This window comes from Malania oleifera, chromosome 4, assembly GCF_029873635.1.
Source record: "Malania oleifera isolate guangnan ecotype guangnan chromosome 4, ASM2987363v1, whole genome shotgun sequence".
Taxonomy (NCBI): Eukaryota; Viridiplantae; Streptophyta; class Magnoliopsida; order Santalales; family Ximeniaceae; genus Malania; species Malania oleifera.
The window spans coordinates 103,376,599-103,401,608 of NC_080420.1; the positions used below are offsets into that span (position 1 = coordinate 103,376,599).

The 25,010-nt window shown below is 37.8% G+C and overlaps 1 protein-coding gene across 6 annotated transcripts in view; it reads right to left on the reverse strand.

The window, feature by feature from the left end:
* Positions 1-18,938, reverse strand: part of LOC131152632 (E3 ubiquitin protein ligase DRIP2-like) — a 65,880-nt gene extending 46,942 nt beyond the window's left edge. For 4 of the 6 annotated variants that reach the window (XM_058104384.1, XM_058104387.1, XM_058104383.1 and 1 more), the window contains exons 1-2: positions 18,584-18,938; positions 14,557-14,656 (exon numbers count right to left, since the gene is read on the reverse strand). In XM_058104384.1, the coding sequence (XP_057960367.1) occupies positions 14,557-14,656; positions 18,584-18,686 (203 nt within the window). In that variant the 5' untranslated portion in view covers positions 18,687-18,938. Of the gene's footprint in view, positions 1-4,136; positions 4,199-14,556; positions 14,657-18,583 lie in introns of those variants that run through there. The other 2 variants (XR_009136068.1, XM_058104388.1) reach the window with 2 other exon arrangements.
* Positions 18,939-25,010: the final 6,072 nt, after the last annotated feature.

Sequence of the window (25,010 nt, forward strand, 5' to 3'; positions counted from 1 at the left end):
ATAGGAACTTTTTGTTAGTCAAAGTGAAAAGAAGAAGAAAAAGAAATCTGTTTGCTCTCTGATTAGGGAAAAAAATAGGTCTTTGGCTTGTCAATGATAAGAGAAAAGAAGAGGAAGAAAGTAAAAAACTACAAACATAATGGATAACTACCACAAACCTGCAACTTTTAGCTCTCAGCCTGATTGTAAAACACCCTGGTTGTTGAAGCTCTCAGCTAATCTCAAAGCCCTCAGCAGGCCTCTGCTGCTACTGAAAGACAGAACAGTCCCAGCCTGCAGATAGATAACTTAAGGTGGTTTGCCTATCAAGAACCCTAAGGTCTTAGAGAGCTTTTGATTTCGAAGCAAGAGAGCTTTCAAGAGATGCTTAACTGCTCTCTTGCCTTGGAACAAACTAATCTTAGGAGATGCGCATTATTTCACCCTAATTTTGAAGCATTTGGCTAACTGGACCAAATTTTGTTTCTGTTGCAAAAGCAACAAACCAAGCTTGAAGTCCCAATAGGTGGGGTCAGCTACATGAATCCTTTTCCACCAATATACACAATGATTGGCAGTTTTTTCCAACAATTCAGGGCTGTAAAATCCTCACTCGCTATCTCATTCCAAGTTATTTTAGGTCTACCCCTACCCCTTCTACTGCCCCTTATAGTAACTCGCTCACTCCAAACTGGTGCACTATTCAACCTACATTGCAATTGCCCAAACCATTTGAGCCATCCCTCCCTCATCTTCTATAGGAGCTACAACTAACTTTACAGAGAACATGTTCATTCTTTAATTAATCTTTTAACGTTACACCACTCATCCACCTTAACATTCTCATCTAAAAACATTTCACTTTTTGGAAAGTGTCTAGGCCAATAAAAATATAAATTGAGCCTTTTTTTACTTTAAAATCCTAGAGAAAAAAATCCAAAGTTTTTTGCACAAGTTGGATCTGTAGGATTGGATCGCAATCTGAAAGAAGAAACGATTGAATATGTTCTTCATTACTTTGTTCATATGTACATCCCAATATATAATACAATTACCTATTCTAAACAAGGAAACAATTTCCTTACTGAATAATATCAAATCCCCCATATTTACCCACTTCCCTAATTTGTATATTATTTACAATGATACTCGGGATTGAGATTTTAACACTCCCCCTCAAGTTGGATCATAAATATTAATCATCTCCAACTTGCTAATAAGATCATCAAAGCTTTACCGTCCCAACCCTTTAGTGAGAATATCTGCAATTTGTTCCTTGGTTGGTACATAAGTCATACATATAATTCCTTCTTCATATTTCTCTTTGATGAAGTGTCTATCCACTTCCACATGTTTAGTCCTGTCATGTTGAACTGGATTAAGAGAGATGCTAATAGCTGCCTTATTGTCACTGTAGAGTTTGATAGGAAAGTTCACCGGGACCCGTAATTCCTCCAAGAGTTTTCGTAACCATAATCCTTCACATATCCCTTGAGCGACTGCCCTGAATTCAGCTTCAGCACTACTACGAGCCACCACATTCTTTTTTTTGCTTCTCCAAATTAAGAGATTTCCCCAGACGAATGTACAATAACCTGTGGTAGACCTTCTATCTTCCATTGATCCTGCCCAATCTGCATCTGTAAAGATCTCTACTTCCTTGCTTTCACATTTCTTAAAGAAGAGTCCTCTTCCCGGAGATCCCTTGAGATATCCAAGGATCTTGTATACAACATCTAAGTGAACTTCTTTTGGTGAATGCATGTGTTGACTTACTACACTGACTACAAATGCAATATCTGGTCTAGTATGTGATAGGTAGATCAGCTTGCCAACCAATCTCTGATACCTCTCCTTTTCTACTAGTTTTCCACAATCTTCAACCCTCTTTACTGTTTCCATCGGGGTTTCGCTGGGTTTGCATCCCAGCTTGCCAGTTTCAACTAAGAGGTCAGTAACATACTTTCTCTGAGAGACACTAATTCCCTTTTTCGTTCTTGCCACTTCCATGCCCAAAAAATACCGCATCTGTCCCAAGTTTTAACTTCAAATTCAGTAGCCAGAACCTTCTTCAATCTCTCCATTTCTACAGTATCATGGCCAGTAAGGATTATATCATCAACTTACACTATTAGAATTGTTCTCTTACCTCCTTCAGACTGTTGGAAGAACAGTGTACATTCTGATTGCCCTTGTCGACACCCTTGATTCTTTAGTACCTTTGCGAATCTGTCGAACCACGCCCTAGGAGATTGTTTGAGGCCATATAACGATTTCTTGAGTTTACACACTCTGTTTTCTTCACCTATTCTACTGAATCCTGGTGGTATAGTCATGTATACTTCCTCTTCTAATTCTCCATTTAAGAAAAAATTTTTAATATCAAGTTGTTGTAGTGGCCAATCTAAATTGGCTGCCAAGGACAAGAGAACCCGAACTGTATTTAAATTTGCCACTGGTGCAAATGTTTCAGTATAGTCAATGTCGTAAGTCTGTGTAAAGCCTTTTGCAACAAGTCTGGCTTTATATCTTTTAACTATTCCATCAGATTTATATTTCACTGTGAAGACCCATTTACAACCCACTGGCTTCTTCCCTTTCGGTAGATCTGTCAACTTCCAAGTTACATTTTTTTCTAGGGCTCGCATTTCTTCCATGACTGCCTCTCTCCATTTCGATATTTCTAGAGCTTCCTGAATGTTTTTTAGCATTTTCATCCTGTCAAGGTTAGAGACAAACACACGATATCCTGTAGACAAACTTTTATAAGACATGTATTTCGACCAAGGGTATTGAGTACATGACCTGGTTTGTTTTCTGATTGCAATAGGTAAATTGATATCATCAGGTGCAGGATTATCAGAGGAAGACTCAATTACCAGATTGGGATTAGGCATGGGCTCATGGTTATTCGGAGCCATCACCGGTTCCAGCGCTCTTGGTGCCTCAAGTATGAGATTCTCCCTCTCCTTTGTTTTCGGCTTCCTTGAGTAAACCAGTATGTCTGCGTTGTTTTGCTCTCCTACATCTCCCCCTGAGGGTAAGTGTTCTGTTGTGTTTGGCAAGTCAGGAAGTAATGCAATGGAAGGCTCGATAGATGGGTCAGGGAATGGAGTAACTGGAGTAACCGGAGAGAAAGAAGCAAATTCAGTAGTAAAGAGATCAAAGAACCGATCTTCACTCCATTTCTCCCCATGAAGAGAGGGCTTTGGGAAATAAGGAGTGGTTTCAAAGAAAGTGACATCAAGACTAACGAACAGTCGTTTTGAGACCGGATCATAGCATTTGTAGCCTTTCTGGGTAGGTGAATAACCAAGGAAGACACATTTAATGGCACGAGGATCCAATTTATCGTGATGGTGTGCATGGACATGAACAAAAGCAGTACAACCAAAGATTTTAAGTGGGAGACTAGAAGGGAGCCAAGATGTAGGAAAGTGTTCCTGGAATTTCTAAAGAGGGGTGACAAATGAAAGTGCTCGACTTGGCATTCGATTAATGAGATGTGTGGTTGTTAAGATGGCATCGCCCCAAAAATAATGTTTCATGTTGGTAGTAAACATTAATGCCCAAGCTACTTCAAGTATATGTCTATTTTTTCGTTCAGCAACCCCATTTTGTTGAAGGGTATCCACACAAGAGCTTTGATGAACAATCCCATTATCTTGAAGATAAGTTCCCAGGATGGTATTAAAATATTTCGTACCATCATCAGTACGTAAAATCTGAATATGAGTCTGGAACTGTGTATGAATCATGGTATGAAAATCGATGAAAATGGAGCGGACTTCAGTTTTGTCTTTCAGTAAGTATACCCAACAAAGACGAGTATGGTCATCGATAAAGGTAACAAACCATTTTGTATTGGTGCAATTTAGGGAACGTGAGGGACCCCATACATCATTGTGAAACATAGTAAATGGATGAGATGATTTGTATAAGGATGATGGAAAAGAAGTACGACGATGTTTAGCAAACTCACATACTTCACATTGAAACTCAGAAGCCATTTTATTTGAACAAATAGAAGGTAACAAACGTTTTAAATATTGAAAATTGGGATGACCCATCCGTGAATGCCATAACAAAAGTTCACTATTTCTAGAAGTAGATGCAGAATGACAAATTGCAGTATTACATAGTTCACTCAAACTTGCCTCCTCAAAGTAGTAGAGTCCCTCATACGCTTTAGCAGTGCCAATCGTCTTCCCCGATGATAGGTCCTGAAAAACACAATGAGAGGAAACAAATTTAGCAGAACAATTCGAGTCTTTTGTTAACTGACTGATGGATAACAGATTGCAAGATAACTTGGGGACATGTAGGACTGATTGTAAAGTTAAAGAATCAGATATGTGAATACTTCCTTTTCCAGCAACTGGTGAGAGAGAGTCATCTGCAATTTTTACCCTCAAATTCCCGGCATATGGTGAGTAGGAGGAAAAATATTGATAAGACCCAGTTATATGATCGAATGCACCCGAATCAATTATCCATGGAGATTTGTAACAGGATGTAGTATTTAAAGCTGACAGATAATTACCTCGGTGAGCCAAGGAACCAAAGGAAGACTGACCCGATGTTTGCATTGATGAAATCATCTTATATAGCTGATCCAACTGTTCAGGACTGAATGCACTGCTGGAAGAGGTATTGTTGTTCTCTCCTTGTAATCTTTCAGTTGATCCGTCAGTGCTGGCCTGGTACCCACGATTTTTTTGGTATTGTCTCGGTTTCCAATCTGCCGGTTTTCCATGAATCTCCCCGCAGGTATTTTTTAAATGACCTATTTTTCGGCAATGTTCGCACCATAATTTACCTTTTTGTGGTCGTTGACTAGGTCCCCCTGGGCCTTTTGATACAAGAGCCGAGACATCTGGCCCAGCGTGTCCAACATGCCCATCTAATTTTTGGGCGGATACGGGTACGGGGAAGTCCAGCCCAGCAGGTTCATTTTTGGGCCGCAGCATCACACGCCTCCTGTTCTTTTCCCTCCTGACCTCTGCGAAGACTTCTCGGGTTGAAGGGAGAGGTCGCCGACCAAGGATCCGCCCCTCACGTCGTCTAGCTCTCAATTCAGGCCAGCAAGAAACTCGAAGACCCTCTTGTTTTCGAGACTCCTTCGGTATCGTGTGCTGTCGCCGGAGCACTCCCACTCCTCGTCGATGCTCAAATCGAGCTCTTGCCAGAGATGAGTCATCTCCATGAAATACTCGGTAACACCTCTCTCGCCTTGCCTCATCTGCCACAATCGGGTCTTGATGTCGAAGATTTGCGAGTAGCTTTCGACATCGGAGTATGTCTCACGTACGGCTTTCCAGACTTCCTTCGCCGTTGGCAAGAACAAGTAGACTTTTCCAATTAATGGTTGCATCGAGTTGACAAGCCAAGCTGTGACCATTGAGTTTTCGGACCTCCATCTTTGCAAGGCTATAGCGTCGGAAGGGTCTGGTTTCCTCCGCTCACCAGTAAGATAATCAAGCTTCCCTTTTCCCTCAATCACCAATTTCATGGACTGAGCCCATTCACGGAAATTTTTTCCATTTAATTTTTCCAATGAGAGTGGAAAAACTGTGTTATCCAGCCCATTCGAACCCCCACCGGATGTGGCCTCTGAGTCACCGATGATGTTTGCAGAGGAGGTAGAGCCTCTGCTGTTGACGGTGCTGTTAGCCATCGTTTAGCTAGGTTTAAGAAAACCTAGCTCTGATACCATGAAAGAAGAAACGATTGAATATGTTCTTCATTACTTTGTTCATATGTACATCCCAATATATAATACGATTACCTATTCTAAACAAGGAAACAATTTCCTTACTGAATAATATCAAATCCCCCATATTTACCCACTTCCCTAATTTGTATATTATTTACAATGATACTCGGGATTGAGATTTTAACACAATCCTACTAGGATCTTACTTATTCCAATTCTACATATGATCCGGATCCATTAGGAATGCTTGGGGCGTAGAATCGTAGAATGTAGAACCCGGATTGGGATTTTGATAACCATGGTCTTAAGGTGAGCCTTGATTGTACCATTTAAAAACACTGGGTTCTTTAAAGGAGAGAGCATTTGAAGTTATTCACTATTTTTCAAAATATTTTTGAACTGAAATCTTGATGTTAAAATCTCTACTCTGGTATATAATGCTTTCGCATATTTTTCTCTCCCTTTCAGTAATTTAATGGAAGGTCAACGAATGCATTCTTCTTGAGTTTCTACCCTGCAACAAAATGGAATAGCTGAATGAAAGAAGCATTGTTGCTCATTCTATTATGTTTCATTTGTCCATTCCAAAGTACACTACGATGATATCATTCTCATAGCATGTTATCTTATCCATGGACTACTTTGATTTCAACAGAAAAATCAGATTCAATTTAAAGAAACATTGAAAACATATAATAAATTATGGAAAATATGAAGGAAACTTCAGGAAATACTAAAATAGATGATTTTAAATAATTTAGAAACAAAATGAAAAACCTCAAATTTTCTGTTTTTTGTTTTTCCTCATTTTTCTTTTAAATTTCTGAAATTCTGGTCTATATGCTTGAATTTTTAGCTAATATTCAAAATGGATATTGAAGCCTATTGCCTTTTTGAACCTCAGAGTCTGAAATTTCAACCAAAATTTCAGAACAATTTCCAATTAGGACTATGATCTTATCAATCAATAACCTTCATTAGTGCAGTAAAATTAAACTCCTTTTTCTATGTTGTTTCCATCATAGAGTCCCTTTTTGCTTGACTTCCATATGCTTGGTTGTATTTGTTTTGTCCAAAATCTTGGTTTGAATAAACTTGATCCTTGGTCTTTTAAATGTTTCTTTTAGGCTATTCTTGTACTTAGTAAGTATACTGGTGTTTTAACCTCCATGTCATCATCATTTCACAAGTAAGGTCGTCTCTTCTTCAAATCCTCTCCATATTTTCCATTAAAGAACCCACCTTATCTTTCTGTTGTGTTGGCGTGAGTTGTAAATTAGAGAGATAAATACAAATCCCTTCAATTTTGTAAATTACCAAAAATAGAGAGAAGAATATCTCTATTTATACATGTAATATTTCTGAGGTAAAATATAGAAAAAATATGGCTGTTTAACATGGTATCCGAGCCAAAAACCTCAGCCATCCCAGCCTTATGCCCGTCATCGTCTCCCTTCGACAATGACAGCCTACTCCTCTTGGCACATTGCTGTTCCCGACCGCCGTTGCCTCCCTCTGATGGGGAATACCTATGCCTTTTGGCACATAGCCGTTCCTAACCATCCTCTGTAACCGTCGCTGGCGCCGATCCCAGCCCTGTAGAACGACCACGACGAGAGCTCTGCAGGTTCGAACAGCGCCACCGACCATGACAAGAGCTCCGCCATCTTGAACAAGCGTCACCGACCTTCAATTCAGCCCTGTAGAACGACAATGACGAGAGCCCCCGCCGACTTGAACAGCGGTGCCATTGCCGAAGATTCACGCTGATCCCTGCTCTTTTGCCTCAACGCCCAGGCACTTGAGGTTATCTTTGTCGTCATCTCCGTCATTTTCCTCCTCTGTCGCGGTTCCAACTTCACTTACAGCCGTAACCTGAATACTCAGATGGGAGACCCGACTACCCCTTCTAAATCCAGTGATGCCCCCCTTGACCCAAATACTATTTTTTCTGATCTGTTTACAACTAAGATGGCCGAAGCCTTGACCAAGGCTCACACACCTACTAGTTTTCCAGAACCTGCAGCCGTCCCAATTGGAATTAAGTTGGATGGTTCCAACTTTGCTCTCTAGTCCCAGGTGGTGGAGATGTATATCTCCCGGAAGGATAAACTGGGCTACATTAATGGAAAATTACCCCCTCCATCTCCGACAAATATATCTTAGCGGAAGTGGCGAACGGACAATGCGATCGTCAAAGGCTAGTTGATTAACTCCATGGACCCGACTCTTATTGGCAATTTCATTCGATTTCCTATTGCTAAACAGGTATGGGATTCAGTTGCTACAACTTATTTTGATGAGGGAGATACATTGCAGGTATATGAGCTAAGGCGACGTGTCTCTCATCTCTAGCAAGGTGGTGGATCTTTGGAAAAATACTATACCGACTTACAAGGCTTATGGCATGAAATTGACTTCCGTAGACCGAATCCAATGGAGTGCCCAACTGACATACAAAGGTACAATAATATGTTTCAAGAGGAACAAGTGTATGCTTTTCTGGATGGTCTGGACGATAAACTTGACAACATCCGGAGTGATGTACTGCAGCTGCATCTGTTTCCTTCGGTGGAGCAAGCCTATGCCCATGTTCGGTGAGAAGCTCTCCGCCAGGTGGTGATGAATACGGTGGAACATGAAGTCCCTGGTGGAGCCATGCTTGCCTCCCGGAGCCTCAAGCTTGGTCAAGGACCTCCTACACATGGCCGAACGGGTTTCCTCTAAAAATTCTCCGTCTTCTTCCAATATTGTGAAATGCTCTCACTGTGGAAACTCAAAACATACCCGTGACAATTGTTTTCAATTGCACGGGTATCCTGATTGGTGGCCCGAATTTCAAGAAAAGAAAAAAGAAAAGGGAAGCAGCGCAAGCTAGTGGTGGCACAGGAAAAGCTACAGTGGCTACAATTGACCCGTGCCTCTCTCTTATTCATTCCGATGACTGAATCACGTGACTGCTCCTTCTCCAGACTCAGATACCTCTTGTCATGCCCTACTTAGTCATGGTAATGAACTGGATAGTGCTGCATGGCTCCTGGATTCTAGGGCCACAGACCATATGATCTTTGATCCTGTAGATTTTACCTCTCGCTCACCTCCCCGATGCACCTATATTGCTAATGCCAATGGAATTATTTCCCCTGTCACAGGGGCAGGCTCAATATCTCTATCACCTTCATTACAGCTAACAAATACTCTCCTCATTCCTTCCTTATCTCACAAACTCTTATCTGTGAGCCAAGTTACTAGAGATTTAAACTGTATGGTCCTAATGTATCCTAATTCTTGTTTTCTTCGGGATATTCTCACCAAGGAGATAATTGGCCGTGGTACTAGGAAGGGGGGATTATACTACATGGAAGACTTCAGTCTGGGTCGTGCACATCAGGTGTCCTCTCAAGAGTCCAAGATTCAACAGATATGGTTGTGGCATCGTTGTTTAGGTCATCCTTCATTTGGGTATTTACAACATTTATTCCCTGATTTATTCTCTAATATGGATCTGTCTACGTTTCATTGTGATGCTTGTATTTTGGCAAAAAGTCATCATGCCAATTATCCATTACACTTGAATAAAAGTGATACCCCATTTACTTTAATTCACTCTGATGTATGGGGTCCCTCTCCTTTACCTACTATCTCTGGAGTGCGTTGGTTTGTGCTGTTTATTGAAGATTGCACTAGGATGACCTGGCTTTATTTGATGAAAAGTAAGGATGAAGTGTTTAATATTTTTCAATCCTTTCATGTTATGGTTCGGACACAATTTGCCTCCTCAATTCGAGTCCTTCGCTCGGACAATGGTAGGGAATATGTAAATAATCAGTTCAAGTCTAACTTTCAAAAACATTGTCTCATCCACGAGACGTCATGCCTTAAAACTCCGCAGCAAAATGGGATTGCCGAACGGAAAAATCGACACATCCTTCAAACTGCCCGGGCTCTTCTTCTGAGTGCCCATGTTGCTGCTCACCATTGGTTCGATGCTATGACCATTGCGGTGAATCTCATCAACCGCCTTCCCTCTAAGCTCTTGAAGTTTAAGACTCTTCAAATTCTGTCAAGTTTCGTTTCACGACCATCTATCCTAATGCTACCCCCTCAGATCTTTGGTTGCGTGGCTTATGTTCACCTTCCAAAGAATCAACGTACCAAATTGGATCTGTGTGCCCTTCGATGTTTGTTTCTAGGGTATGGTACACACCAAAAGGGATACCAATGTTATGATCCCACTACTCGGAGATTTCATACTACCATGGATATTATTTTCATGGAATCTGAACTCTTTTATTCTTCATCCTCCACCACTCCCTCACTTCAGGGGGAGACACCAAGTGAAGAGATGAAATGGTTATGTTTTGATTGGCTTGAAGATCAGAATAATTAGAATGATGATTCTATGGCAACACCAAACATGATCACAGGGTCTACACCAAATAAAGAATCCCCCTTACCTACAGTATCCACAGACTTATCGCCTGAGAATATTCCTAAGGTAAGCCATACTATTGCACCCTCCTTTACAGATAATATAGAGTCCTCTATTGGATATATCTTACCTTTCAAGCACAATCGTGGTAAACCACCAAATAGATACTCACCAAACAGAGAGGAAAGGAGATCAAGGTACCTAGTTACCAACTATGTGTCCACGGAAAAGCTACCTGAACCTTTCAAGACTTTTTCCAAAGACCTATCCACATGCCAGATTTCCACGACTATCCAGGAAGCACTATCCGATCCTAAATGGACACAGGCTATAGAAGAAGAAATGGGAGCATTATTAAAGAATCAAACATGGAGGTTGGCCCCACTACCCAAGGGGAAGAGAACCTTTGGATGCAGGTGGGTTTTCTCCGTAAAACGCAAGGCATATGGATCTGTAGAGAGATACAAGGCGAGATTAGTCGCAAAGGGATATACCCAAACGTACGGAGTAGATTATCAAGAAACATTTTCACCTGTAGAAAAATTGAATACAATCAGGGTTCTGCTATCTCTTGCTGCTAACTTGGACTGGCCTTTACATCAATTGGATGTAAAGAATGCATTTCTTCATAGCAATCTTGAAGAAAAAGTCTACATGGATATACCTCCACGGTATACAACCTCCTCAAAAACTGAGGTTGTGTGCAAGTTGCAACGGGCATTATATGGATTAAAGCAGTCACCTTGGGCATGGTTTGAACGATTTAGTTTGGCAATGAAGAAATATGGGTTTCGTCAGAGTAACTCAAACCATACACTATTCTTGAAATATCAACAAGGCAAGGTAGCGGCATTAATGGTTTATGTTGATGATATGATTATTACAGGAGATGACAAGGAGTAAATTGCCAGACTACAAAAGCAATTGGCCACTAAATTTGAGATGAAAAATCTAGGAGGACTGAAATATTTTCTAGGAATAAAAGTTGCTAGATCAAAACGAGGTATATTTCTTTCCTAATGAAAATATATCGTAGATCTATTATGCGAAGTTGGAATGTTCGAATGTAAGCCAGTAGACACTCCGATTATTCAAAACCATAAACTTGAAGAACACCCAAACCAAGTTCCAACAGACAAAGGGCAAATACCAAAGATTGGTTGGCAAGCTTATCTATTTCTCACATACTCACCCAAATATTGCCTATGCAGTAAGCGTAGTAAGTCAATTCATGTATCAACCCAGTAAATACCATATGGACGCAGTAATCAAATCTTACGACACTTAAAATCATCTCTAGGAAAGGGACTATTGTTCTTAAAAAACAATCATCTCAAGATCAATGGCTATACAGATGCAGAGTGGGCAGGAAATGCTATCGATAGACAATCTACCTCAGGATACTTTACATTTTTTGGAGGAAATTTGGTCACTTGGAGAAGTAAGAAGCAAAAAGTGGTGGCACTATCAAGTGCCAAAGCAAAATTCCGTGGGATGTCAAAAGGGCTATGCGAACTTTTGTGGCTAAAAAGACTTATGTCTGAAATTGGTTTCGCCCCTACCTATGAGATAGATCTTTTTTGTGATAACAAATCCACCATTGCTATTGCACATAATCCCATACAAGATGACTAGACCAAACACGTGGAGATTGATAGACTCTTTATCAAGGAAAATTTAGAAGCCAAAATAATTCGGTTTCCATTTGTGAAGTCCAAAGACCAACTGGTAGACATTCTGACAAAGGTAGTATCAAGTAAAGAATTCTACAACTCACTAGACAAGTTGCACATTGAAGATGCGTTCACTTGAGGGGGAGTGTTGGCGTGAGTTGTAAATTAGAGAGATAAATACAAATCCCTTCAATTTTGTAAATTACCAAAAATAGAGAGAAGAATATCTCTATTTATACATGTAATATTTCTGAGGTAAAATATAGAAAAAATATGGTTGTTTAACATGTTCCTCTTCTGCCTCCTAATTCTATTGCGCAAGGCTCCTCTAAGCCTCGATAAAAAAGGTGTACAATTGAATGAGTACAATCCAATCCAATCCATGCTCTCATCAAAAGCCAACTCATCTAAAGGTCCATCACCAACATGTGCTTTGATGACCTCATCTCAGGTATATCATTACTTTTTCTAGTTCTCGATCCAATGATTTGAATCTCCCTAGTCTCTATTGTAATTCAAAAGGGAACTAGATCATGTACCTCATACCATTGCTTTATTGCTCCTCTCTCTTCATTGTTGTCTTTGCAGGAAGCCATGTCTACTGAGAGTTGGAGGACAATAATGGATGAAGAGATTCAATCCCTTCATCATAACCATAAATGGAAGCTTGTTCCTCTTTCATTTGGAAAGAAAGTTTTGGTTGTTGATTCTATGCAATTAAACTTATCCTCTTTTAGGTAGTTGAAGCTAGACTGATAGCAAAGGGATATAGAAAAAATACAGCATTAACAATACAGTCTCTCTCCTATAGCAAAGATTAACTCTGTTACAGCTAATTATCATTCGCCTCCTTTTCATGTTGCTTTAAAAAATGTTTTCCAACATGTTGATTTTCACAATGAGGCATATATGGAGCAACCAAGAGTTTGTTGCTCAAGGGAGTCCACTATTTACATGGCATGCTAGAGAGAGCCATCTATGTTTTGAAGCAATCGCCTCATGCATGGTTTGGGAAGTTTAGTGATTCTATGTTGGCATTTAAGATGAAGCAAGGCTGATCTGATCATGCAATATTACGATGTTTTATGGAAGCACTTCTGTTTGGAAGAATTATTTTACTTGTCTATGTGAATGATGTGGTTATTACAATGGATGATGCAACAGGTATTTGAGATTTTAAAAGGTTTTCATCAGGAGTTTCAGTGATTCATTCTCCCAAAGGAATCAATCGCCTTTGAGGAAAAATCTACTTGATCTTCTTAAAGAAACAGGATTATTAAGAAGTAAACTTGATTCACCAATGGTTTCTAATGTAATGTTACTTTTTGATGAATGAGTCTTCTATTAGCACTGCAAGCCAATTTATGGAACAGCCTAGGGTGTCACATTGGGATGCAATTATTCGTGTGTTACAATTATTTGAAGAAAGATACAAGTTTTGGCTAGCTGTACAAGTCTTCTGGTGATGTGCACTTTTTTGCATTTTAGATTCTGATTGGGCAGGTTCAGTGCCTGAGAGGAGATCTACTACTGGATATTAGACTTTCCTAGGGGGTAATATAATTTTTTGGAAAACTACGAAGCACGCTGTTTGTGCTAGATCTAGTGCAAAAGCAGAATATAGAGCCATGGCTGGCATCACTATTTAATTGATGTGGTAAAAGCATTTGTTACACAAACTTAGATTTTTCATATGCTTCCAATGAAGCTCTATTGAGACAACCAAGCTGCAATGCCTATAGCTTCAAACCATTTTTTTTCAAGAGCAAACAATCCATAGGAAGTCGATTACCATTTTGTGCACGGGAAAATTGTGAATGAAGATCCTCGTACTCCATGCAAGGCATGCATCTCATCTGGGATGCAGCTTGCCAATTTCTAACTGACGATGTTGGACTATTTGATATTTATGGTCTAGCATGAGTGTCATGAATAAGTCATCAGGCTCTAAGGGGTATTTTTGTAATTTCATAGTCTCTCTCTCTCTCTCTCTCTCTCTCTCTCTCTCTCTCTCTCTCTCTCACACACACACACACACACACATACGCACACATCTGGGATGCAGCTTGCAGACTTATTTACGAATTTATACTCTAGTATGAGCATCATGAATAAGTCATTACGATTTACACTTCAACTGGTACTTTTGTAATTTCCTGGTGTCTCTCTCTCTCTGTCTACTGGAAATTGGTACTTCAAAGTACAAGAGATCAAGGGAAGGGAATGAACACTATTGAAATAGGTTCACAGTTTACATGACAGCATGATTGCAGAGTCCTTAGGTGACGTTAAATGGATGAAGAAATTTACAGAAAACAAAATCTGAAGATAAATTTCATCAATAATAAAAACTGTAACATTCATTTAGGTAATTTATAAATGAAGTAGCTATTTCCCGTATTGCACAAAATATAGTAAGAGACACGCAATCCATTCATGTGATCCTCTTTTACCCAACAACACAGCCTCAATCATAAAAAAATATTAACAATAATATCTGGTTGGCTATCTCAAAGTTTGCCTATATGCACAAACCAGCAGACAAGGAAAATAGAATTTATAAAGAACTAGCTGGGATAGATGGAAACTTAAAGATGATTGAAAGCAGCCATTAGTACATAATGTCGACTGAATAATGGTGTTAAAAAAAAAACCTGAAAAATGCTCATTAAAAGAAAATTCTATGAAGGAGCATCTGAAATTCAATCCATGAGACAGGGAGAGATTTTCTCTATAACTCTGATAAGCAAACTAACCTAAGCTTCTCAACTGGAACACAGCCAAGATCCAAAGTGCATACAGGACAACAGTACCACTTCTCATCTGACAGCTTCCTGTAAATGCATTTCCTGCAAACTGATCCAAGTTGTAAATTAGATAAATAAAAAAGGATGCTTGTCAATAAAGCCAAAAACAGATTTTCAAGAAGAAGGTTAAATTTTATTTAATAGTTGAGAACATAAAGTAGAGGACGGGCCTCGGATCAACAGTATGGTTGTTCCTTTGTGACCAGTAGGTCATGGGTTTGAGTCCAAGGAAACAGCCTCTCTGCATAAATGCAGGGTAAGGCTGCGTACACTCTGATTACCCTCCCCCTACCCTTGCAAAGCGGGGCGGGGAGCCTTGTGGCCCAGGGACGCCCTTTATTTGAGAACATAAAGTATTTATTCCTCATACATACAGTAGTTGATATTCCCCAGAGTATCATGCAAGCAAATGAAAGTTATACTAATTTTAGATGGACAAGGCGCCAAGAAAATGATAGGCATGCAGAGATCTTGGGAGAATCTCCTACGAGCATCAGAAACAGACATACACAGACATAAATAGAGGTAAATTTCAAATTTTAAAGAAAGTGTGAATTTGCCAGCAACTAAATCTGGGGAGACTGACAAATTCCCATTTAGAAGATTGAGGAATTCTTTTAGAAACCTTTGCTTTGCTTTTATTTGGCTATTTAAATAATAGGTAGATTTGATTCTTATAACCTTAAAACAGACTGTAAATTGAGTGCATGATGCTCAGATTCTCAGCATGTACTAATCAGCTACCAACTTGTTGTAGAATCCCCACAAGCGCAGATGAAATATTTAAACTCAATCAAACAGAATGAGACATGAAAACCCAAGATGGTATTGAAACCCCCACATGGATGGTTAACCACAAAGAGCAAGCTTCACCTTCCATTCTTGTGTTGCACGGTAAAATCATAATAATAACAATTCTGAACTCAAAAAAAAACAAAAAAACAGAAAACAAATAGAATATATGCCAATGCATAAAAAACAGATCCAAAAAATGGCTGAATAACAAGATTATTACATGATGTTCTTTCACTGGTCATCAAAAGAATGGCAGCATAACAACTATAGATACAGATTCTAGTTAACAAAGCAATGAAGGGAGCATATTAAACAACAGTCATCAAAATGATCATGTCATATAAATATATATATATATATATATATATCAGAAAATCAGAAAATATGCATGGAGATCAAGATAATTTATATGATTTCCAAATGAATATCATGGATTACATTGGCATAGAACTAAATTACACGTAGCACAGAAAGGAAATCTCATAGATGCTCATAGTTATGAGTGATAAATGACAAGAAAAAAAATTAGTACAAAAAAAGAAAAGAATGAGAATCACAAGTTCTTCCGCCACAATGAAGGCATCAAAATATGCACTGGCATATGCACCTCTTGTAAAAGATATGAAAAAAAGTAAGAGGATGTAAAATGGTTGAATAATTGAATGTAAACATTTTGCAAGATAAAGAGGAAGAATCAAAGTAGATAACATGAACCACTAAATTTTTTAATTAAAATATATATTTTAAATAATTGACCCCTATTCAAGAGCTGGACTCCATTAGATTTAAAGATCTGCAGTCTTAACAGACTAAAGCTGATTTCCATAACAGAAATAATGGAAGAATTTGATTGAGCAATGGATGGAAGACAATAAGTCAGATCAAACCAACTGTAACAATGACCAATGAAAAAAAGAACGCTTCATAAGATATAAAAGAGAGAATGTAAGAAGAAGAAGCGAAAAAAAAACACATTAAATACAGCGGAGAGAGAGAAAGCAGGATCTCCAATTCCCAGCTAAAAATCTCTGGCAAGCACTCTGAGGAAGGAGCAAGTATGACTTTGGCTCATCTCTGGCATCACCCCAACATGGGCCCCCACCCTATCCCAAAGCAAGGTTCCCAATATAATTTTCTCAATAGAATTTTCTCCTTTCTTTTGGAGCTAAAAAAAAAAAGTCAACTTAGACTTCCCATCAAGAACTGAACTATATCAAATGCATGCACTTTGATTGCAAGACATTTAGGTATGACATCAAATTATCAGAAAAATTGGAGTGCACTCTCCAGCACAATGTCCACGAAGCAAACAAATGCTAGACAAAATGGCCAACTTATGTCTCTGACAGGAGCAAGTTTGACTCTTGCTGTGCTCACTCCCCAGCCACGCCCTCAAAGAAAAATTTGTATTTCTAACTAATCACCGAGTCTATGACATTATTGGGGCTTCTTTCTCAATATAAACTTTCTTGTTTCTTTCTTCTCAGGGCTTACTCTTCCCCAGTGAAAACCAAAAAGAAAAAAAAATGGTCAACTCAAACTTTCCATCAAGGACTGAACTATATCAACCACATGTGAGACGATCAAAAAATGAATTCAAATAAATTTCAAAGGAGACTGGTTTTGTATTTACTGCGTGGAGTTAAAATACAAACCAAAAAATTCAGAATGAAACCCAACTGAAGGAGGAGAGTGGTAGAGACACGGGAAGAGGATGAAAGAGTTTGTAAAGCAGACCAATATGAACCAAGCAGCCTGTTTTTCCAGTGGATGGGACTATACCACAATTTTTTCTTTTTAAAGTAATTGGAACCCAAGTGAGTTCAAAAACTTCAAATTGACTAATATATATATATATAGAGCGAGAGAGAGAGAGAGAGAGATAGAAAGAGAGAAATTGCTACACGGCCTCCATTTTAGTTGAGCAAAGTACCTTATTTTCAACTCCAATTCACCTATAAATAGCAATTGCAACCTCTATAGCTTCTGGCACAACAGAGACACAATCACCTAGTTCACATAGTCACCCAGTTAGACGAGCACATGCTAGAGTCATAAGTCTCTCTGCATCAAGCATGATAGTAGCCTCCTGATCATGCATACTGATTAGCCATAATGACTCAAAAAATTTTGGTTTGCATGTGTGCATGTCTGTTTTCCCCTCATTTGAAAAGCATACAGGGCATCAACTATTCCCAAAGAGGTTGGGGTATCAAATAGTATTCATTATACCTTGGTACACAATTTCAAAAATGACAGTAGAAATTTCAGGAACTTGTTAGTACCGGAGGAGTCCAAAGGTGTGCTTGATACACATGAGTGAGCACCAACTTGATCCAAAAGCTTAAGCCTATTGGATCTTGGGCCACACCATGTATATAAGCACCCATCAAATACTCACTTTTTCCAATGTGAGACGAACTTCACAAGTGGAATTCTCAACAATCTCCCCCTCACTTGTGAGTTCCAACTGCTCCCCCTTGAACGAAAGCCATCTTCTCCCTTACGGGACAAATTCTCCAACAGTTTGCTCAAGTGGGCCATCTTACGTGTCTCAGATTGTATTCCAAATGATGCCTCCAAACCAATCATACCTCCCACGTTTTGACCCAACTTGGATCCATCTTGGCAGCTTAGATGATCCTTCTTAACCTCGGTCACACACACTCCTACACCCAGAGTTATGAACCGTCAACTCTGATACCACTTGTTAGTACCAAAGGAGTCCAAAAGTGTGTTTGATACACATGGGTGAGCACCAACTTGATCCAAAAGCTTAAGCTTATTGAGTTTTGGGCTACACCATGTATATAAACACACATCAAATACTCACTTTTTCTAATGTGGGAGGAACTTCACAAGTGGAATTCTCAACAAAACTAATCACAAGAATCGAGACACAAAACCACCATATATGAAAAATTTCATGCTAGATTTCTCTTTACATTCTTATCCAGGCTGAAACAGCCAATAATAGTAATAACAATAAAGAAGCAAAACACAACAGGCACCAAAAGCTCAAAAATTTATATGTACACACACAAACACACAAAACCCACCTCGCAGAAACACAAATGATAAAGATTGAAGAACCCAGATCGTAAAATGCGGATAACAATGACCCAAGATCAACAAATAAAGACACAGAATGAAACGAAAGAGAGTGAAGAAATTAACTAACAGGTATGAAGGCACAGAGATATCGTTGTAGCCTCCTTCAAAAGCTTGTTACAGAGAGGGCATGTCATGCATGCTGCTATCGTCTGCCCTCGCACTTTTGCCATCTTCCTTGTTATCTCCTAAACCTCCCAGGCCTTTTAACACATTCCCTTCAACATTAATCTGCATTCATCTCTTTCATTGTTTTTTCCCTTTTTTTTTAAAAGTTTGAATTGCATAAACGGTGAAATTGGAAGATGGGTTCTGATTATTAGGGGAAAAAAACTACGTGGACGGACGAATCGAGGGCGACCAGGTTGAGACACGCGGGGACTGGGCGTCTGTCCACGATGAAACATGATAAACCCGCCAAAGACACTCATTAAATTCTATAATATTTTTTTCTAATAAAGGATTCCCAATGTAACAAATTAAAATCATGTACATTATGCATGAGTTAATAAACTTTTAAGACAATTACTCTCTTTTTGCGCGATAAACAAGTGGAAGGTAAATCTTTCATTTTTTTTTTATTTTTAAATAAGTTTACTATATATCATATAATTTATAGCCAAGCATGCAATTTATGTTGAATAGTTTATGATTAGATGGTGATGCTACAGTCTTCATTTTTTTCTTAAAAAAATTATTACAAATTTATTGACTTTATGTTACACTAAAGAATTAACACATCTCTTATCTTGTACTCTTTTCCAAAGTTAGAATTTGATGTGTCTAATGAGGAACTCTTGAACTTAGAGACAACCACCATCTTCGCCTTTCTTCTTCAAGGATATCACCATGTTTTTTGAACAAATTTTTATTATTTGAAATTTAATTATATTTATATATAATTTAAAATGGAAGCTCACCCACCACCTACCTTATTAGATATGTAATGTTAATTTTGTTCAAATAAATCTATTCATCACTTATATGTCGCTTATATAACTAAATTTGATGAATTTAATGTGGAAACAAAATGGTCTTTTATAATTAAAATGATAGTTTGAGTGTGTTGCTGAATAAAAATGTCAATGACTTCCGATGAACTTTCTAATCTCAATCACTTAAAAATGATGAAGAGAAGATTGGCTTGAAGGACCCGAGGTGTACTCCGAGAGATCTCTCTGATATCTAAGATAGAGATTGACTTTAAGAGGTATGAAGCAACAGTAAAGTATGGTTTAGGATAAGATACCTTTGCTTCTCTACGTTACCTCCTTTTATAGTGGCAAGGTTTGACTCTTAGGGAGACTTGTCATTATGACGTCCGATGTGGATCACTCCAGCTATTATTGCACTAGTGTGGATATCTCTTGTAGTAACCCGAACAAAAATAATAATAAAAATATATATATCTTCGAGGAGATATTTTTAGATATTTATATATAAATATCTTGGAGGAGATATTTTTAGATTACTTAAGGACTAAATTATGTTTATTATATAACTCTCTCTCTCTCTCTCTCTCTCTCTCTTTCTAAGATCTCGGACGGCTCGTTGCCCGAGTTAACGATCTAATGTTACTACGTGGATCAGCGGGTGAATCTCTACAAGTCCTATGGAGTAGAATCTCAATTTGAGGATTTCCAGGTTTTTACCCCGAAATTGAGGTAAGGGTCGAAACGAGCTTAGTGACTTGTAGATCTGTACTAAATAGGGTGATGTTAACGTATGGTCTTTCAATTTTAGGATTTGGGAATCCATGTGGTTGTTTCGAGCCGTTTGGAGTCATGTTTCAGTATTTTGGAATAAGTAAGAGGGATTTGTTTATATCAGTTATTTTTAAAATCTGATCTGGTAGAACTGTAGGTTATATACAAATGTTTTGCTTACTTGTTTGGAAAGTTTCACCAGATGAGATAGCCAATTTTTTGGGTGTACAATTTTTGGGAAAATTAGGGTTTCGAGTATCGTCTCTGTTTCTTGGGAAAATTATTTATTTGAATAAAACTAAAGTATAGAGATGATCGTACCTTTATTTTATGTTAAACTGTATTTCCAGACCAATTATCATATGATTGTTTAATTATCCAAATAGGTGTGGCAGGAGAGGATATTTTGTGATGATTGAGTTATGATGTGTTTGAAATGAAATATAGGAGCTAAAGTTCCAAACTTTTTTTAGGAATGGTGGTTACTAACATGCCGGTTTCATTATTGTGGGGTCAATAATGACATGCCGATTTGATTCTGTGGGGTCGAGACATTCCGGATTAATACTGTGGGGTTGTAAGACATGTCGGGTCAATACCGATGGTCATAAATTGCCAGTTTATGCCGAAGAGTGTGAAAACACTAAATTTGTGATGATTCAACACCGTTGGTCAATAATGACATTCTGGTTTGCCCGATCATGGTTACTAAAACACCAGTTCAATACCGTGGGCTCAATAATGACATATCGGTTTGCCGAATAATATCGAGGGTTGTGGAAGGCTCGTTCCATACCATGGGTCAATAATGACATGCCAGTTTGCCGAATTATGGTTACAAAAATGCTGGTTCAATACTGTGGGGTCAATAATGGCATGTCGGTTTGCCGGATAATATCGAGGGTTGTGGAATACCGATTCAATATCGTGGGTCAATAATGACATGTCGGTTTGCCAAATTATATCGATGATTGTGAAATATATTGGAACTCTTTGTGAAAATACTGAAAATGTGAAATGCTTTTGAAATTAGGAATAGCTTCCCAAGAGGGGGGGTGGATTGGAATTTTTTTAATTTTTGATAATTTTTTAATCTTTTTAGATACTGAATAGAGCACAACAGATAATATATATACTCCTTAGAATACCTGTAATTTAAACAAACAAGATAATTAATAAAGCTTAAACAATTTAATCACTTGATCAAGGATAATACTTATTTTGTTGAATTCCCTGTGAATATGTATCACCTGCTTTGAATTAACTTTCGGTATGTACCTCTCTTGATTGAGATTTCCGCTAGATTAACCAACGTACTCCCTTTTGGGTTTCCGCAAACGGTTAATCGAAACGTACTTTCTAAATACCAAGAATCTTTATTTCTTTCTCTTTGAAACTTATTACCTGCACTTTGAAATCATACAACACAACAAATAAAGTATATAAAATAGAGAGAAAGACGCAAGATTTGTACGAGGTTCGGCTTCAAAACAGCCTATGTCCTCGCCCTTAGCAAAATACCAAAGGTTTCCACTATAATAGTTTCGTTACCGGGTGGAACAAAGCCTGTTTACAATCACTCATTTGGTCAAGGCTAGAGCCCGCCTTCTCCAAACAATATGCCCTTGTTTGGTCAACGTTCCAACAACCTGGAAACGTTCAAAATCTACAAGAGAAATATCAAAACCTGATGTACAAGAGAAGCTCACTCAAAGAGCAGATTAGTACAGATAAGAACTATGTACTTCAAAAGATAAAATATCAAGAATGAAATAAACTTTTGAAGCTTTTCAAAGAATTCACCAAAATCCTTTTCTCCAGATGAAAAATCAGTAATTCTTCAGGATTTGACGAATAAAATATCAGAACAACAATACTTTCAGCTTTGCAAGAGATTGAGTAAGAGATATTAGAGCAAGAGAGCTTTGAGAGAGTTTTCAATACTTGGATAATCATTTTAATTCACAAGAACCATATATTTATAGACTTTCAAGAGGTTCCCTTGTTATAAGAGTTTCCATAAAAAGTTTCCCAATCTGTTTAGAAAAATTTGGGTTTCAAACGGCAATTATTTAAAAAATAAGAATTTTAAAATTTTTGCCTGTTGAACAATGTTCAGTTGACTGAAGTATCGTGGTTAGTCAACTGAAGTTCCTTAAACCCTTAAAAATTTGAACTGAATACAGGGTCAGTCAATTGAAGTCAGAGTTCAGATGACTGAAGTCGCAAGTTCAGTTAACTAAAGTCGCAAGTTCAGTTGACTGAAGTCATAGGTTCAGTCGACTGAAGTTTCTTATACTTTTTAAAAAATAAAACTGGATACATGGTCAATCATCTGAAGTCAGGGTTCAGATGTCTGATGTCGCAGGTTCAGTTGACTGAAGTCACAAGTTCAATCGACTGAACTCACTGCTACAACTCTCTGCTTGTTCTGGAAATTCTTCAGTCAGCTAAACTTATTCGTCGGTTGACTGAAGTAATTCTTCAGATGTCTAAACTCAATGTTCAGTCAACTGAAGTCTCTACTTCAGTCATCTGAACTGAAAAGTTCAGTCAACTGATCTTTACTAACATTTGTTTTTATATATAAAAGAAAACTTTTTAAAACTCTTTTGCTCTTTCATGAATTTAATAAATACTTATTTAAATAAGTCTTTAAACCTTGATAATCTCTTTAAAGCTTCAAAATATATTTCAAAGATATTTTGCCTTTTGAAATACTTACATATATGTTTCCTAGGCCTTTAAGCTTGAGTCCTTTCAGCTCTTGGGATGTTTTCAATTTTCTTGAGCTTCAAATATATCAGACCCTTCATGAATCTTTGAGAAGATATCTTCATATTTGACTTTTACTTATTCTTCTCTTAAATCATACTTGATCTCAATTTGAGCTTTGCTTTGAACCACACTTGATCCATATTTCCTAAAACATCAAAACTCAACCTTTTTCAAGTTAAATCATCCTTTGTTTGTTATCACCAAAATTAATTGAAAGACCTTGTTAGGTCAACAATCTCCCGTTTTTTGATGATGACAAACAAGGAGTAAAGATAAAATGTAAAGTGAATTACTCCCCCTTACTATGAACATTAATAAGCAAGTAAAAAGAACTCCCCCTTGCTAAGAGCCATAGAAAATTTTAAGTTCATATATTTATGTAATTCATTTATCCATGTAATGCATATATATAACAAAAAAAAAATTAGATTCACAATATATGATTGCTGTTTATGTACTTTTACATTTACATAATCCAGATTTACAATGATAATTTCAATTCAAGTTCACATATATGATTGCATAATCCATTTACTTGCAGGATTTTAAGGAGGTTTTATGTTTTATCTTTGCTATCTTTTCTCCCCCTTTGGCATTAATCAAAAAGAAGAAGCCACTGAGAAAGAGCCAAACAAAAAAAATGTGCTGAGAAGATAATATATATATATGTCCCATACAGCAAGAAGGTACATTTAAGCAGGAGAACTAGATAAGGTAAAATAGATAAGCTGTGAGCCTTGGAAAACAAAAGAAAAAAACCTAACTAGAGAACATCTAGCTATCCTAGTCTTCTTCTACAGAATCATCTTCTTTTTCTGCTTCTTCTCCTCCTTCTTCTTGAGACCCTGCTTCTTTAGTGTTTTCTTCATCACCTTCATTGTCAGAATCATCATTTGCATCATCATCATTATCACCATTATTATCATCATCATTTTCATCATCATCATCATCTTCAGCACTCTGATGAGCAGAGCTGATGTCCATGGGATCATTGCCTTTAGAAGTTTTGGCTTGATAGTGCTCTATAAGAGTCACTCATTTATCAAGTGATGTGACCTTTGCCTTGATATTCTGAAGACCAGTGCATATTTCAGAAGAGAAACTAGAAAAGTCTTGTTGAAAAGATAAAAACCAAGAAGGTGCTTCTGAAGATGAACCAAGGTCATGTGTGGAAGAGGATTGAGCTGCTGTTGATACTGGAGCAGAAGCTGAGGCTGAGGCTGAAGCTAAAGTTGCTGCAGATGCAGATGGTGCTTTTGTAGATTTAGCAGCTTTCAAATACCAGCCGGTACTACCCTTATCATAGCCTATTTGTTTAAGAGAAGTCTCATTAAAGAAATCATATCGAGTCCTTTTTATGAAAAACTCAGAACCAGTGGTAACATTAAGTTGAGTAAAAAGGAGTGTAAGAAGTCCTCCATAAGGAAGAATAACGCGATTTGATTCCAACTTAGTCCACATCCAACGGACAATCAAACTAGGCAAATCTAATTTCTTACCTTTAAGAAGATACCAAAGAACAAAGCATTCGATATAAGAGAGGTGATCAAAAGAACCTTGCTTTGGTAAGATATTAGTGGAAATGATCTTATGAAGAATTTGACCTTTTAAATTCAATTGCTTGTAAAGTGGAGGATGTGCAAAATAAACAGGCTCACGTTCCATAATCATAGGAAGAAATTCTGCAAGGGTGAAGCCTTGTTCTAGGATCCAAGACTGAGTAAACACAGGACAATTAAAATCTCCTGGAGCAATTTTGAAAATAGGAGATAATATTTCAGAATTCAACAAAATTTTCTTTCCTTTAACTTCAGAAGTATAAATCCCATGTTCATATTGCATATTTGCATAGAAGATTTTGACTAAATGAGGAAAACAATTTTAGGTTGTTGAATGATAAAGTCATACCATCCAATATCACGAAACAAGTTTAGAATATCAGAAAATTTAGTGACAAAGAATGATACATCCAGAATGTTACCTAAGATAGGGTCTATAGAGCTCAAGGAATTT